Source organism: Schistocerca piceifrons, chromosome 4 (assembly GCF_021461385.2).
Source record: "Schistocerca piceifrons isolate TAMUIC-IGC-003096 chromosome 4, iqSchPice1.1, whole genome shotgun sequence".
NCBI classification, from domain to species: domain Eukaryota; kingdom Metazoa; phylum Arthropoda; class Insecta; order Orthoptera; family Acrididae; genus Schistocerca; species Schistocerca piceifrons.
The window spans coordinates 409,928,280-409,946,497 of record NC_060141.1 but is presented as its reverse complement, the minus strand read 5'-3'; the positions used below and the strand labels follow the sequence as shown (position 1 = coordinate 409,946,497).

At 38.8% G+C, this 18,218-nt stretch overlaps 1 protein-coding gene across 4 annotated transcripts in view; it reads right to left on the bottom strand.

Annotated features, from left to right (window-relative positions):
• LOC124796451 (L-lactate dehydrogenase) overlaps positions 1-18,218 on the bottom strand; it is a 321,578-nt gene that overhangs the window by 33,322 nt on the left and 270,038 nt on the right. For all 4 annotated transcript variants that reach the window (XM_047260669.1, XM_047260667.1, XM_047260665.1 and 1 more), the window contains exons 4-6: positions 14,274-14,447; positions 13,655-13,828; positions 8,269-8,386 (exon numbers count right to left, since the gene is read on the bottom strand). In XM_047260669.1, the coding sequence (XP_047116625.1) occupies positions 8,269-8,386; positions 13,655-13,828; positions 14,274-14,447 (466 nt within the window). The remainder of the gene's footprint in view (positions 1-8,268; positions 8,387-13,654; positions 13,829-14,273; positions 14,448-18,218) is intronic.

Sequence of the window (18,218 nt, the reverse complement as noted above, 5' to 3'; positions counted from 1 at the left end):
GACTTACCTTAGGGGGAAAAAAGGACAGGTATACACTCGCACACACACACATATCCATCCACACATACACACACACAAGCAGACATTTCGCTTGTGTCTGTGTATGTGTGGATGGATATGTGTGTGTGTGTGCGAGTGTATACCTGTCCTTTTTTCCCCCTAAGGTAAGTCTTTCCGCTCCCGGGATTGGAATGACTCCTTACCCTCTCCCTTAAAACCCATATCCTTTTGTCTTTCCTTCTCCTTCCCTCTTTCCTGACGAGGCAACCATTGGTTGCGAAAGCTAGAATTTTGTGTGTATGTTTGTGTTTGTTAGTGTGTCTATCGACCTGCCAGCGTTTTTGTTTGGTAAGTTTCATCATCTTTCTTTTTAGATTATATATATATATATGTTGTTATTGTTGTGGTCTTCAGTCCTGAGACTGGTTTGATGCAGCTCTCCATGCTACTCTATCCTGTGCAAGCTTTTTCATCTCCCCGTACCTACTGCAACCTACATCCTTCTGAATCTGCTTAGTGTATTCGTCTCTTGGTCTCCCTCTACGATTTTTACCCTCCACGCTGCCCTCCAATACTAAATTGGTGATCCCTTGATGCCTCAGAACATGTCCTACCAACCGATCCCTTCTTCTGGTCAGGTTGTGCCACAAACTTCTCTTCTCCCCAATCCTATTCAATACTTCCTCATTAGTTATGTGATCTACCCATCTAATCTTCAGCATTCTTCTGTAGCACCACATTTCGAAAGCTTCTATTCTCTTCTTGTCCAAACTATTTATCGTCCATGTTTCACTTCCATACATGGCTACACTCCATACAAATACTTTCAGAAATGACTTCCTGACACTTAAATCAATACTGGATGTTAACAAATTTCTCTTCTTCAGAAACGCTTTCCTTGCCATTGCCAGCCTACATTTTATATCCTCTCTACTTCGACCATCATCAGTTATTTTGCTCCCCAAATAGCAAAACTCCTTTACTACTTTAAGTGCCTCATTTCCTAATCTAATTCCCTCAGCATCACCCGACTTAATTAGACTACATTCCATTATCCTTGTTTTGCTTTTGTTGATGTTCATCTTATATCCTCCTTTCAAGACACTGTCCATTCCATTCAACTGCTCTTGCAAGACCTTTGCTGTCTCTGACAGAATTACAATGTCATCGGCGAACCTCAAAGTTTTTATTTCTTCTCCATGAATTTTAATACCTACTCCGAATTTTTCTTTTGTTTCCTTTACTGCTTGCTCAATATACAGATTGAACAACATCGGAGAGAGGCTACAACCCTGTCTTACTCCCTTCCCAACCACTGCTTCCCTTTCATGTCCCTCGACTCTTATAACTGCCATCTGGTTTCTGTACAAATTGTAAATAGCCTTTCGCTCCCTATATTTTACCCCTGCCACCTTTAGAATTTGAAAGAGAGTATTCCAGTCAACATTGTCAAAAGCTTTCTCTAAGTCTACAAATGCTAGAAACGTAGGTTTGCCTTTCCTTAATCTTTCTTCTAAGATAAGTCGTAAGGTCAGTATTGCCTCACGTGTTCCAGTGTTTCTACGGAATCCAAACTGATCTTCCCCGAGGTTGGCTTCTACTAGGTTTTCCATTCGTCTGTAAAGAATTCGTGTTAGTATTTTGCAGCTGTGACTTATTAAGCTGATAGTTCGGTAATTTTCACATCTGTCAACACCTGCTTTCTTTGGGATTGGAATTATTATATTCTTCTTGAAGTCTGAGGGTATTTCACCTGTTTCATACATCTTGCTCACCAGATGGTAGAGTTTTGTCAGGACTGGCTCTCCCACGGCCGTCAGTAGTTCCAATGGAATATTGTCTACTCCGGGGGCCTTGTTTCGACTCAGGTCTTTCAGTGCTCTGTCAAACTCTTCACGCAGTATCATATCTCCCATTTCATCTTCATCTACATCCTCTTCCATTTCCATAATATTGTCCTCAAGTACATCGCCCTTGTGTAGACCCTCTATATACTCCTTCCACCTTTCTGCTTTCCCTTCTTTGCTTAGAACTAGGTTTCCATCTGAGCTCTTGATATTCATACTAGTCGTTCTCTTATCTCCAAAGGTCTCTTTAATTTTCCTGTAGGCGGTATCTATCTTACCCCTAGTGAGATAGGCCTCTACATCCTTACATTTGTCCTCTAGCCATCCCTGCTTAGCCATTTTGCACTTCCTGTCGATCTCATTTTTGAGACGTTTGTATTCCTTTTTGCCTGTTTCACTTACTGCATTTTTATATTTTCTCCTTTCATCAATTAAATTCAATATTTCTTCTGTTACCCAAGGATTTCTACTAGCCCTCGTCTTTTTACCTACTTGATCCTCAGCTGCCTTCACTACTTCATCCCTCAAAGCTACCCATTCTTCTTCTACTCTATTTATTTCCCCCATTCCTGTCAATTGCTCCCTTATGCTCTCCCTGAATCTCTGTACAACCTCTGGTTCTTTTAGTTTATCCAGGTCCCATCTCCTTAAATTCCCACCTTTTTGCAGTTTCTTCAGTTTTAATCTACAGGTCATAACCAATAGATTGTGGTCAGAGTCCACATCTGCCCCTGGAAAGGTCTTACAATTTAAAACCTGGTTCCTAAATCTCTGTCTTACCATTATATAATCTATCTGAAACCTTTTAGTATCTCCAGGGTTCTTCCATGTATACAACCTTCTTTCATGATTCTTAAACCAAGTGTTAGTTATGATTATGTTGTGCTCTGTGCAAAATTCGACCAGGCGGCTTCCTCTTTCATTTCTGTCCCCCAATCCATATTCACCTACTATGTTTCCTTCTCTCCCTTTTCCTACACTCGAATTCCAGTCACCCATGACTATTAAATTTTCATCTCCCTTCACAATCTGAATAATTTCTTTTATTTCATCATACATTTCTTCAATTTCTTCGTCATCTGCAGAGCTAGTTGGCATATAAACTTGTAGTACTGTAGTAGGCGTGGGCTTCGTATCTATCTTGGCCACAATAATGCGTTCACTATGCTGTTTGTAGTAGCTTACCCGCATTCCTATTTTCCTATTCATTATTAAACCTACTCCTGCATTACCCCTATTTGATTTTGTGTTTATAACCCTGTAGTCACCTGACCAGAAGTCTTGTTCCTCCTGCCACCGAACTTCACTAATTCCCACTGTATCTAACTTCAACCTATCCATTTCCCTTTTTAAATTTTCTAACCTACCTGCCCGATTAAGGGATCTGACATTCCACGCTCCGATCCGTAGAACGCCAGTTTTCTTTCTCCTGATAAAGACATCATCTTGAGTAGTCCCCGCCCGGAGATCCGAATGGGGGACTATTTTACCTCCGGAATATTTTACCCAAGAGGACGCCATCATCATGTAATCATACAGTAAAGCTGCATGCCCTCGGGAAAAATTACGGCTGTAGTTTCCCCTTGCTTTCAGCCGTTCGCAGTACCAGCACAGCAAGGCCGTTTTGGTTATTGTTACAAGGCCAGATCAGTCAATCATCCAGACTGTTGCCCTTGCAACTACTGAAAAGGCTGCTGCCCCTCTTCAGGAACCACACGTTTGTCTGGCCTCTCAACAGATACCCCTCCGTTGTGGTTGCACCTACGGTACGGCTATCTGTATCGCTGAGGCACGCAAGCCTCCCCACCAACGGCAAGGTCCATGGTTCATGGGGGGAGATATATATATATAAAAAAACAAAGATGAGGTGACTTACCGAACAAAAGCGCTGGCAGGTCGATAGACACACAAACAAACACAAACATACACACAAAATTCAAGCTTTTGCAACAAACTGTTGCCTCATCAGGAAAGAGGGAAGGAGAGGGGAAGACGAAAGGAAGTGGGTTTTAAGGGAGAGGGTAAGGAGTCATTCCAATCCCGGGAGCGGAAAGACTTACCTTAGGGGGAAAAAAGGACAGGTATACACTCGCACACACGCACATATCCATCCACACATACAGACACAAGCAGACACTTCCTTTCGTCTTCCCCTCTCCTTCCCTCTTTCCTGATGAGGCAACAGTTTGTTGCGAAAGCTTGAATTTTGTGTGTATGTTTGTGTGTCTATCGACCTGCCAGCGCTTTCGTTCGGTAAGTCACCTCATCTTTGTTTTTTTTTAATATATATATATATATATATATATATATATATATATAATGGAAGGAAACATTCCACGTGGGAAAAATTATATATAAATACAAAGATGAGGTGACTTACCGAACAAAAACGCTGGCAGGTCGATAGACACACAAACAAACACAAACATACACACAAAATTCAAGCTTTCGCAACAAATTGTTGCCTCATCAGGAAAGAGGGAAGGAGAGGGGAAGACGAAAGGAAGTGGGTTTTAAAGGAGAGGGTAAGGAGTCATTCCAATCCCGGGAGCGGAAAGACTTACCTTAGGGGGAAAAAAGGACAGGTATACACTCGCACACACGCACATATCCATCCACACATACAGACACAAGCAGACATATGTCTGCTTGTGTCTGTATGTGTGGATGGATATGTGCGTGTGTGCGAGTGTATACCTGTCCTTTTTTCCCCCTAAGGTAAGTCTTTCCGCTCCCGGGATTGGAATGACTCCTTACCCTCTCCTTTAAAACCCACTTCCTTTCGTCTTCCCCTCTCCTTCCCTCTTTCCTGATGAGGCAACAATTTGTTGCGAAAGCTTGAATTTTGTGTGTATGTTTGTGTTTGTTTGTGTGTCTATCGACCTGCCAGCGTTTTTGTTCGGTAAGTCACCTCATCTTTGTATTTATATATATATATATATATATATATATATATATATATATATATATATATATATATATATATATATATCTTTGAGAGTGTCAACATTGAAACAGGTATCAATGACCATGAGATAGTTGTGGCACCAGTGATAAATGAAATACAAAGGGCAACTGAAAGAAATACACAGATTTGTAATTTTCTGGGCCTACTGTGTAATAAATACCTTTCAAGGACATAATATTTGTATAGCCAGTTAAGAATATTAGTTTTACTTGAACTATAGACCTATTTCAGCTATACAGCCATCATTATGTGATGTTTTCAAGTCCTGACTTCCAGGCAATGTCGTTGTTCTGTTGCCTGTTGCTGTCTATTTGTTTACTGATTATATTTTTCATTGTTGTTCTGTTAGTAATCAGTTGAGTGTTGTGTTCTGATATTTATTAGTAATGGTCAGAAATAAACATACTTTCCAGCAGAAAGTTTGTGACAGCAATTACATCAGATGATCAGCAATATTGTATGTACATCTAATCTGACATAGTTGCTGTCATGAAATTTCAACTGGAAATTAAGTTTATTTCTGACCATTTCTAATGAACTGTCACAATGTAACAACTGGTTAATACTAGAATAATGATAAAAAAGTATGACCAGTACATTAAGACAGCAACAGAGATAACAAAATCGCTTATTATCTGTCACTAAATGTCAACTACAGACTAAGATTTATTTCTGGGCAATTTCTGACCACTACTAAAAGAAAAGTCAGAACATACTAGAAAACTAATAATTATTGCTACATTAATGTAAAATATAATCAGTAACAAATAGACAGCAACAGAAACAATGATACTGCACGGGAGTCAGGACTTGAAAAAATAACCTGGTGATGGCTGTATAGCTCCAATAGGCTTACAGTTCAAACAAATAAAATATTCACAGCAGTGTAACTGGTTACATAAGTATAATATGCCCTTGAAAACACAATGGTACATATGATCAGTAAACCATATAAAAAAAGCATTAGTGTCATATCTCAATGACAAACTTTAAACTTTCAACACAGGGTAGGAGCATGTAGACGAGCTTTGGCTCAAATTTAGGTGAACAGATTCCCTTGCACTGGTTATGTATGTACCCTGAAGAACAGTTCACAATGAGAGGGACCCTCATGGTGTACAGTAACTGTAAAAAACTTCTAAAGACACAGAGACAACTGTGTTATAGGTGTAAAAAACCGAAAGAAATTCTGGTCATTTGTTAATGTTGTTTGTGGCAGCAAAGTTAGTGTCCAGTCACTTGCAGATGAGACAGGACCTGAAACTGAGGGTTGCAAAGTAGAAGCAGAAGCAGAAATGCTTAACTCCATTTTCAAAAGTTCCTTTAGAAAGGAAAACCCAGGAGACTGCCACAATTTAGTTCTCATACCACTGAAAAGATGAGTGAAATAGTTATTAGTGTCAGTGCATTGAGAAACAGACAAAATTGTTAAAACTGAACAAAGCTCTAGACCTAAAGGAATCCTCAGCAGCTCCTATGTTGAATTTGCAGCCAAGTTAGCCCTTCTTTTAATTATTATCTGACACAGATCTGTTGAACAAAAAATTATGTCCAGTAGTTGGAAGAAAGCACAGGTCACACCCGTTTAACAAGAAGGGTGGTATACGTGATCCACAAAACTACATCCAATATCCTTGATATCAATTTATTGTAGATGCTTAGAACATATCCTGAGCTCAAATATAACAAGGAATCTCTAACAGAATGACTTCCTCAATGCCAACAAGTATGGATTCTGAAAACATACATCACGTGAAACCCAACTATTTTCTCACATGGCATAGTGAAAGCTATGGATCAAGGCAGTCGGATAGATGCAATATTTCCTGATTTCCAAAAAGCATTTGAGTTAGTGCTACATTTACACTTATTATCAAAATTACTGTCATGCGGAGTATCAAGAGAAATTTGTGATTGGTTTGAGATTTTTTTGATCAGGAAGATGCAGCCACTTATCATGGAAGGAGATCAATCAGCAGATGTAGAAGTAACTTCAGGTGTGTTGGGGCCATTGCTGTTCATGTTTTATATTAATGTCATGCAGATGATATCAATAGTAATCTCAGCCTTTTTGTAGATGATTTAGTCATTTGCAATGAAGTACTGTCTGAAAGAAGCTGTGTAAACATTCAGACAAATCTTGACAAGACATCAAAGGGGGTGCAAAGATTGGTAACTTGCTGCAAATATTCAGAAATGTAAAACTGAGCACTTCAAAAATCAGAACAGAAACATAGTATCATAAGACTGTAGTATTAGTAAGGCACAGCTGGAATCAGTGACCTCTTACTTACCTGGATGTAAAGCGTCATAGGGAGTGAAAAGGAATGAGCATGTAGACTCAGTCGTGAGTAAAACAGGTGGTAGACTTCAGTTTACTGGTAGAATACTGGGAAAATGCAATCAGTCTGCAAAGGAGACTGCCTACAAATCACTCATGCAACCCATCTCAGAATGTTACTTTAGTTTTGGGACAGTTACCAAATAGGACTGACGGGGGATATTGAAAGTAATAGATAACGGTAGCACAAATGGTCGCAGGTTTGTTTGATCCATGGGAAAGAGTTACAAAGATGCTCAAGAAACTGAACTTGTAGACTTTTTAAGAAAGCCTTCAACTATCCTGAGAAAGCCTAGTTATGAAATTTCAAGAACTGGTTTTATATGATGACTCTTGGAATATGCTACAAACCCTATGTATCACTCATATGGATTGTGAGGACAAAATTAGATTAACAACAGAATGCACAGAGGCATTTAAAACATCATTCTTCCCGTGCTCAATATGTGAATGAAACAGGAAAAAGCATTAATAAGTGGTACAGTGGGACACACCCTCTGCCATGCACTTCACAGTGACTTGCAGCATAGCTGTAGATGTAGATGTAGGAAGTATTATCAACAATGTCCCTCCAAAATATAGTTTTTTTCACCTGCCCTCTGTTCATTAAAATCTAACATTGTGTGTGTTTTCTTACTGTAAAATATGCTTCGGTAGACTGCAACAACAACACTAATGCTATCAATTTCAGTGCAGAAACACATTGTTAACAGTTGTTAATGAGCACACAAAATATTTCTGAGTATTGGAAAGAGAACTTCATATGAAACTCAAAACAGCCAGTCTCAGGTATATACAGAAAACCTATTTACCAACACTTAGGCAGCACGTCTTTTTGCAACTCCGCCAATGTAATCCCAATAAACCTCTCTCTGCTAAATTGCAGTAAAAACAGTTAAAGAACATATTACAAACATTAATGACCACTGAGTGCACAATTTTGTAAGCTAGTAATCCCAATAATCACTACAGCTTCATTATTTATGTTTTTTGCAAAAGGCAGCAACACAGAGCTTTTAACTACAGTGTTTTGTAATAATACAAGTTCTCTGTAGTGAAACTGTCAGTAAGTTATAGGTACTGCACAGGACCAGATTTCACAGCAGACTTACCTCTGAACTACTTGTTGGTGAAGTTGTTCCCAGTTTTCTTTATCAGCTATAGTCCCCACATTTGGATTTAAATCTCGCAACCTTACACCTGCCACATTTACACCGGACCAGACAGGGACTAAAAAATGATAAGGAGTTTAGTTAGTGTTAAGCACATCTACAGTAATTTCCCAAGTATTGCAAGTAAGGGAGAGGGGGGGGGGGGGGGGAGAGAGAGAGAGAGAGAGAGAGAGAGAGAGAGAGAGAACATGGTATTATGACAGCTCTGAATCTCATGTCACTTAGCTAATAAGCAGCTGTAAATATTTTCAGTTTTATCACACATCATATAAGATTATTGTGTGGTCCTGTGTTTCAAGAATGGCTCTGAGCACTATGGGACTTAACTGCTAAGGTCATCAGTCCCCTAGAACTTAGAACTACTTACATCTAACTAACCTAAGGACATCACACACATCCATGCCCGAGACAGGATTCGAACCTGCAACCATAGCGGTCGCGCAGTTCCAGCCTGTAGCGCCTAGAACCACTTGGCCACTCTGGCCGGTAGTCTTGGATTTAATCCAGAATTTATAAAATAGTAATTTCTCAGCTCCATTCGCTTTCTGTCCCACATTTACTGCTGCATGTGTTTCAGCAGTATGCTGCCTTTATGAGGAGCCTAAATGTTACTTATACATATATTTCTAACTGACAACGAACATGAAATGATGGCAGCATGCTGCTGATATCCTTTGTGACAATAAAAATTGAGCCAAAAAAAGTGACTAAAGCTGAGAAATTGTTATTCTGTAAGTTATGTAATATGGTCTCAATCCTCAATGAATTTCATTCAATATTGACAACTTTAAATTTCATCAGACAGTTTAACAGGATCATGCAAATCAATCTGAGAATCTGTGGAAGCCTTACTGTTGACACTATCATACAGTACATGACAAAGGCAGGGAAGCATCCGAAAGAGGAGATGGAAACAAAATGAAGCTTCATGGGTTGAGAGGGTATGTGATGTTATCAGCAATTATAAAATCAAGTCAAATTTATAAAGAATTTGGCAGTAAGAGCTCACTTATCACTATGCTGTTGCACCCTTTCTGGCCTGAATGGAATCACTGATTTGACTGGAGAGGGTCACATGAAGCCATCGAATTGTCTCCTGAGGCAAGCTGTTCTACAACTGTTGGAACTGGTCCTGGTTATTGGAACTGGGAAAGGGTTGACATTCAAGCTAGTCCCACATAAATTCTTTCAGGGACAGAACTTGTGATCCCTCTGGCCTTAGGAGTTGTGCAACATCATGCAGGCATTTACAGACAAACATGCCAGTTGTGGAAGAACACTGTCCTATTGGATAATAGCACCATGGTACTGTTGCGTGTGGGGCTACACAAGGATGCAGAAAATCCGTGATATATCATTGTACTGTCAGAATTCCCTCAATCTCTACTAGCAAAGTCCTGAATGTCACATGCTGTGGCTCTTCACATTGTGATGCCAGGAATAACACTATGTGGCTCTCCAAAACAATTTAAGAATAGAACCTCTTTCCAGATTACTATCATCAACAACAGTCATCCAGGGCAGTGCAGAAGCACAGTTAATAGCTGAAGACAATGCTATGCTGTTTATCAGCAGTTCCTGCTTCTCAGTCTCAGAACCACTCAAAACATAGCTGTGTGTGTTGTGGTGTTAACAATGGCCTACACATGGGATGATAATTCCCAGTTCGACTGCTCTTAGTACAGAATGAAACGATGCTGCAGCAAGTCAATTACTGTTGTTAAATTTCAGACACAGATATGAAGGGGATTACTATGTTCTTGGTGCACAATATTCCAAACTGCCCTCACGGTGGGCAGACATGGTCAACAAGGAGACTCGACATCAAGTATATCTGACCTCATGTTCCCATGCAGTCCAATATCAGACCACTGTCATATTTGAATGGCCCACAAACCTTGCTACTGCAGGATTAAACTAGCTGCCCAAATAGAGAACCATAATGAGGCTCCTAGCAAAATCTGTCATGCAGTGATAACACCATCTCATATGAGTGTGTGGCATTTCTGTGTCCTTTACAGTTATCACTCAACATCTGATGCGGTGCACATCCCTTCCAGGCCAGGTGGCAACCCTAAACACCAAAAACACTAATGCACTATGGTGGCCTTTTTTTTGTTTTTGTCAGGCAGTGTAGACACAACTGATCTAGACACCTGGCATCATCTATGGATCATTTCCTCCCTCCAGCAAAATTACAATAGCTTATATGAATTGAAAAGTACAACCACCATTTACAAGTTGTTATTAAAATAATACAATGATTGACAATTTTCAGCAGTAATAGAAATAATGGAAGTCATTAAGTTACTTTGTTACACTTTTGGACAGTGTCCTTATCCAAAACTAATAAAAAGCAGTGATTTACAAATTCTCTTTCCTCTCCCTGTCCCCTCTCAACACCCTAATAGCAAAGAGGCTCACATTCTGTAAATTCAGATGAATAAATATGACCTGCTGATACGAATGGTCACACACTAAATGAAACATTTTCATGTAAAATTCCTTACTCTATTTCTGGATAACAATCTAGAAGTAGTCATGCAGAGAAAACTAACTGAAAAACACATTTTGCTACCTCCCCCTTTATTTCAGAGAAGCAGGTGTCTTGTGGTGACTTAAAGAGAAGGGTGCTAGAGCTTATCATGGATACTTTCCCAATAAGTTATCTCATGGAATGAGCTTGCAGGGCAACACACCAAACATATATGAAGTACTTATATGGTAGAAGCAAAGAGAATACTATATACCACAGTTACGTATGCAACTTTCAGATGTATCTAGAAAGCTCTTAATGCTTACACTCAGTCCCTAGAATGTTTACTCATTAAGGGTGTTTGTTGTCAACAATGTAGAGTTTCACAAAACTGGTCCACTGACTCTCAAGACAAGACGACATTTCCCTGTGCACAGTTGACAATGAGGTTCTGCCTCCTGATACAAAGGTCTCTTAGAAGCTATGAACAGTTGCAAATAAAAATTGTATGTATTCCAAAACTGGCAATGACTAAACAGCAGTAGGCCTACTACTAATAATTTTACTGTGAACAGGTCTCTGTTCTAACAGCAGTCATTAACAAAGTCATGCTAGTGTTACTGAAGCTGTTACCCAGTATAACATACAATGCAGCAACAATTTCAGATGTACTACCTGCTTGTATTATGTTTTGTGCAGCCTATGTAAGCACAATTGGAATACAGCAGATCTGTGGTAGTTAACTGCCAATATAACTTACAGAGGGAATTTCTGACAGTTAAAACCCCCTCTTAAAGCCCACTTTTATTGATTAAACATATCAAAGTTTTTCCTTCATGATAGTATCTGCACATCAATGAACACATCAATGAATAAGTGTTATGTCTCATCTACTCTCTAAGGTAATGGAAGTAAATAAGGTGGCAGATTTCCAGTTATTGGGAGGACACTGGGAAAAGACAGCCAGTTTACATTTGTGTGAGACATCTTAGAGTAGTGATTAAGTGTATGGGGTACATACCAAATAAGCAAACAGGAAATGTTTAATGTATACATAGAAGAACAGCATGAATGGCCACAGTTTCATTTGAGCCATGGGATGGTGTCAAGGAGACACTGAAAAACCTGAATTTGCAGATTCTTGACACCAACAATCACGTGAATGCCTACATACAAAGTTTCAGGAACCAGTGTATGAAATGAAGAATCAAGGCATATATTAAAACCTTCTATGCTTCACTGCTGTAGATAACCACAGTGACAAGACCACACTAATTACACTGCATACAGATACATCCAAGCAATCATTCTTCATGCACTCTACTCTTGAATAGAATGAAAAGATGATCTAATAAATGGTACAATGAGAATTACCCTCTGCCATCCATTCACAGTGGTTGGCAAGGAATAGGTAGACATAACATTCACTAACTTGATCAATTCACAACCAAACTGTCATCTTCCGAGCTAGATTCAGGATACACTAAACATCAGCCTGTGACTACAACATACATTCCTTGAAATAATATACACTGACTGCAAAGGAAAGTTACACTACAAAGCAACTATTCCAAATTAGGGAACCTTCTGGAGATTTTCATATGTAACAGGTATTAAATGAGAAAACTTTCTTTCCATTCAGGACTAATGTCCATTATCTAAATAAGTACAAGATGTAACACTCAGGACATGAATACATTGTTGTATTTGTTTTGGCACAGAAATAAATAGCTTCTGAATATCCTCCTCAGGAATTTCTTGTCATGCCCAAAACACACATGTTATCTGTGATTTATTTATCTAATAACACACATATGCTAATCATTTGACTGGTGTACGGGAGACACATCAAAATATGGTTAATATAACCTCACTGATGTAAAGCTATCATTAATAAGATGGAATTGTATTTCAATATTAATGCAATTTTTTTGTGAAAAGGTACCTTTACATATTCTCATAACAATTCACTTCATAAAGATTGCTGGCTAGAGGCACATACGAAATTCTTCACTTTAAGGTGTAGTTTGTGATTATATTTCTACATTTCAATTTCAAATTGCTTTAATTTCTGCATTTTTTCACTATTTACTATACTGTCTTTGACCCAATACTACTACTTCCCTGTGAAGGCAAAGAATGTCCTTTCACTCATTCTGCAGTTTGTTTAGATGAAGGTAACCCATCTTATGAACACTACACTTCATGATAATTTTATCTGACTAAACTACTACTTTATTCTTTGTAAATAATGATGAAATTTTAGGAATTTACTTCTTAAGTCTACAATCCTTTTGTCCAACTTAACTTCTTCCATGGTCATCAGTCTTTTCCATACTTTATTTTGGCGAAATTCTCCCTGTTCCTCCAACTACACTTCTCAATTAAGTGATATTTAACATTTGACTGTTAACATGCAGGTGCCTTAAAAGAGATATAGTGGGAGACATCTCTAGAATGAAGAAAAATTAAAGTACTAATGTTGTGTCATACAGCAGCAAGTGAAAGACAAGTGAACAAGGGAATAATGGTGAACAGGTAATCACTAATTCTACCTGTAACCTAATATCAGACCTTTCAATCTGGGGAGCCTAACATTTATATTCTGAGACAATATTACATTAATCAATAAAGCCCTTCATATACTGTGACTTCTAGTTTCCATAACTGAGCTTAAAATAAACCTACTCGTTAGTAGCTCTATATTAAAATTTGATTTTATAAACTGCTCTGTGCCAAAATTGTTTGAACAGTTAATTACAGACAAACGTTATTAATAGTTTCAGTTTCAGAATAAATTTTAACTGTTTGATATGTACAAATGTATATAAGGTAGACAAGTGCACGTACCACTGGTGTCACCATGCTCTCCAATTATCCACCCATGACAGCTGGCAGGAGCAACATTTAATCTCTGTGACATCAAGAATCGGAAACGAGATGAATCCAAATTGGTGCCAGATCCAATCACACGATTCTTTGGAAGGCCACTCAGTTTCCAAGCAACATATGTTAGGATATCAACTGCAAAATAATTTAAATTGAATTACACAATGAAATGCTACTTTTAGCTATATTTATAGGTCTGGAGTCTTTGTGAAGGAACCACATTTCTTGTTCAATAAATACTAATGTGAAATGCTAGAGAAAATTACTGACACTGTCACTTTCCAGGCAAAAGAACCAACAAAATATGCCAGTCTGGCAGATAGTGCTGTGATTTGAGGTTCAACAGCTCAGTTTGGGAAACAAAATGAATATGTGACACTCAATCCATGCTGCCTATGAACTTTATCTTCTGGCACTTCTACATAATAACACATTACCAGTGTTAAGTAGTATATGATAACTGTAGAAAATGGGTCAAATACAAAATGAAAGTTTTTTTTTTTTTCCAAAATAAATCACCTACGATTAAAACAGGAAAAAAACAGGACACTCAAGTATTAATTTGTCCATGGCAACTAACCTGGATTACTAACAACAAGCAAAATGGTATTTGGACTGTGCTTCACCAAGTTTGGAATGATTCCTTTGAAAATATCTGTGTTACGTTGAACCAAGTCCAACCGTGATTCTCCTTCTTTCTGTCGAGCCCCAGCAGTAACAATGCACAATCTTGACCCTGCTGTTACAGCATAATCTGCAAAGACACAGAAGTGTAAACATAACAATAATCAGGGGCTAATTTGGTCATCTTACCACTTACATTATATCTACATAGTAAAGGGAAACATTCCACGCTGGAAAAATATATTTAAAAACAAAGATGATGTGACTTACCATACGAAAGCGCTGGCAGGTCGATAGAAACACAAACAGACACATACATACACACAAAATTCAAGCTTTCGCAACAAACTGTTGCCTCATCAGGAAAGAGGGAAGGAGAGGGAAAGACAAAAGGAAAGGAAGTGGGTGTTAAGGGAGAGGGTAAGGAGTCATTCCAATCCCGGGAGCGGAAAGACTTACCTTAGGGGGGAAAAAAGGACGGGTATACACACACACACACACACACACACACACACACACACACACACACACACACACACACACACGTATATGTGTGGATGGATGTAAGGTAAGTCTTTCCGCTCCCGGGATTGGAATGACTCCTTACCCTCTCCCTTAAAACCCACTTCCTTTCGTCTTTCCCTCTCCTTCCCTCTTTCCTGATGAGGCAACAGTTTGTTGCGAAAGCTTGAATTTTGTGTGTATGTTTGTGTGTCTATCGACCTGCCAGCGCTTTCGTTCGGTAAGTCACCTCGTCTTTGTGTGTGTATATATAATAGAGGGAAACATTCCACGTGGGAAAAATATATCTAAAAAGAAAGATGATGAAACTTACCAAACAAAAGCGCTGGCAGGTCGATAGACACACAAACAAACACAAACATACACACAAAATTCTAGCTTTCGCAACCAATGGTTGCCTCGTCAGGAAAGAGGGAAGGAGAAGGAAAGACAAAAGGATATGGGTTTTAAGGGAGAGGGTAAGGAGTCATTCCAATCCCGGGAGCGGAAAGACTTACCTTAGGGGGAAAAAAGGACAGGTATACACTCGCACACACACACACATATCCATCCACACATACACAGACACAAGCAGACATTTGTAAAGGCAAAGAGTTTGGGCAGAGATGTCAGTCGGGGCGGATGTACAGAGGCAAAGATGTCTTTCAACTTCATCTTTGCCTCTGTACATCCGCCCCGACTGACATCTCTGCCCAAACTCTTTGCCTTTACAAATGTCTGCTTGTGTCTGTGTATGTGTGGATGGATATGTGTGTGTGTGTGCGCGCGAGTGTATACCTGTCCTTTTTTCCCCCTAAGGTAAGTCTTTCCGCTCCCGGGATTGGAATGACTCCTTACCCTCTCCCTTAAAACCCATATCCTTTTGTCTTTCCTTCTCCTTCCCTCTTTCCTGACGAGGCAACCATTGGTTGCGAAAGCTAGAATTTTGTGTGTATGTTTGTGTTTGTTTGTGTGTCTATCGACCTGCCAGCGCTTTTGTTTGGTAAGTTTCATCATCTTTCTTTTTAGATATATTTTTCCCACGTGGAATGTTTCCCTCTATTATATTCATATCATTAATTTGAAGCCAACAATCACGTTTGTTATTGTTATCGTTATTGTTATTGTCACTGTTACATTTCGAAGTCTTTTCTGTCGTCTTATTTCCTCCTCCTGTTTTTGCCAGCAGTTTCACTTTCTATTCACCTCACCTGTCTTTCAACTTCATCTTTGCCTCTGTACATCCGCCCCGACTGACATCTCTGCCCAAACTCTTTGCCTTTACAAATATCTGCTTGTGTCTGTGTATGTGTGGATGGATATGTGTGTGTGTGCGAGCGTATACCTGTCCTTTTTTCCCCCTAAGGTAAGTCTTTCCGCTCCCGGGATTGGAATGACTCCTTACCCTCTCCCTTAAAACCCATATCCTTTTGTCTTTCCTTCTCCTTCCCTCTTTCCTGACGAGGCAACCATTGGTTGCGAAAGCTAGAATTTTGTGTGTATGTTTGTGTGTCTATCGACCTGCCAGCGCTTCTGTGTGTGTGTGTGTGTGTGTGTGTGTGTGTGTGTGTGTGTGTGTGTGTGTGTGTGTGTGTGTGTGTATATATATATATATATATATATAAATCAGAACAAAGATATATTGATTGAGAAGTGAGAGAATGGCATTGTATGCTTATTAAGATGATCATTTTTTACTAAACAAACATACTTTTGCCTTGTTTAACCAATTTTTTGTTATGGTTATTGCACAACTTAGATTTCATGTTACAAGACCAATTTCAAGCATGTTATTGATTCCAAAGATGGTAAAGCAAAGATAAACATAATGATAAGGTAAAGATAAACACCTCAACTTCTTAATGTATTGATCCTTGGCTTAATGTAAAATTACTCAATGACCATTTTTTTTTTACCAATTACATATGGTATTACACGACTCAGCTATTACACTAACATGATTAAACATACCTAATAATAAAGTTATGCATCAGCTTAGAACTTTTTGTCGGCTCAGAGATTGAGGTCCAAAGTTTTACTTCTATCTGGAATTGTGATATCATCTAAAAGAGGTGAATAGTTGAATTGGGTTTGTGCATTTAATAATAGGTGTGGAGACAAACATCTGTTTTTTTTTAATTTCTACAATTTCTAACTGGCTACAGTTTGCTGCCTTTGCCTCTATGTGTAAGACTTCTACATCTATTATGTATTTGTTGTTTTTGTTAAGGCAATGTTCTGAAAAGGCTGAATCAGGCTTTCTCAGTCTCCAGCTTCTATGTTGATCTTCCTGGCATGTGATCTTATGAACCTCATTTGTTGTAATGGCTGGTTGTTTATCTTATGCATTGAACAAGAAACTACCTATTGTCTGAGGGACATAGACAAGAATGGAGAAGCACTGTGCCTTGAAAATGTTACTTATTCTTTTTGACATTTCTCCTATATGAAGTAATCTGCACCATTTGTCTGTGTTGTTCTTGGGGACAATAGAGACTTGCTTTGCTTCTTCCTCTTTTTACCTGGAATTTTGTCAATGGTGTTCGGATCAAATTCATTATTTGTGGCTATTTTTTTTTTCTTTCGTATAATGTACCTAGTGAGTCTTTCTGGGACATGGGGACAGAATGGAAACAGTGGAACATGGGGTGGAATACTGCATGCTTATACACTGCAGGATGTTGGGACAGAGTCGGAATGAATGTGCCAGTGAATGAATCTTTTGATAAATTTTAAATTTATGGTTTCTGTCTTCTATCTGTAAGCTAATGTCCTGGAAATTTGCACTGTGTCACCCTAACTCCATGCTGACCTTTATATTAGTGTGCCACTGTTTCATATTATCCACAAATTTGTGGAATTGTCTATCGGAACCTTTCCACAAACAAGGAATATAATCACCATACCTGTACCAATATATCACATGTTTTGCCGATGGCTCTCTATTACAAAAATCAGTCTCCCACTTGTCCATGGACATTCCTGCTAGTGAGGAGGATAGAGGTGAGCCCTTTGCCAGACCATCTGCTTACTTATAATAGCTCTGTTGAAAACAGAAATAATTTTGATTTAAACAACATTCCACTGTACTAAGAATGCTCAGCTCTTCTTCTGGATTAGTGTTGGTGAATACAATGATTGTGATACAATATCTATACAGTCTTTCACTGGAATACTTGTGAACAAACTATGTATATCAAAAGAGACTAATTTTGCATTTGTTGGAACCTTAACATCTGTTGACCTGTTGGCTAAACCTGAACTGTTCTAAATGATTTATTTCCCTTTGAAGCTCAATTTGTTCTTCAAGAAGGTGTTGATCTCCCATGGCAATCTTCTGTACTGGACCTTGTATCTGCAACACAAGTTCTAGTACACAAGATTGCCAGAGGATCAACAC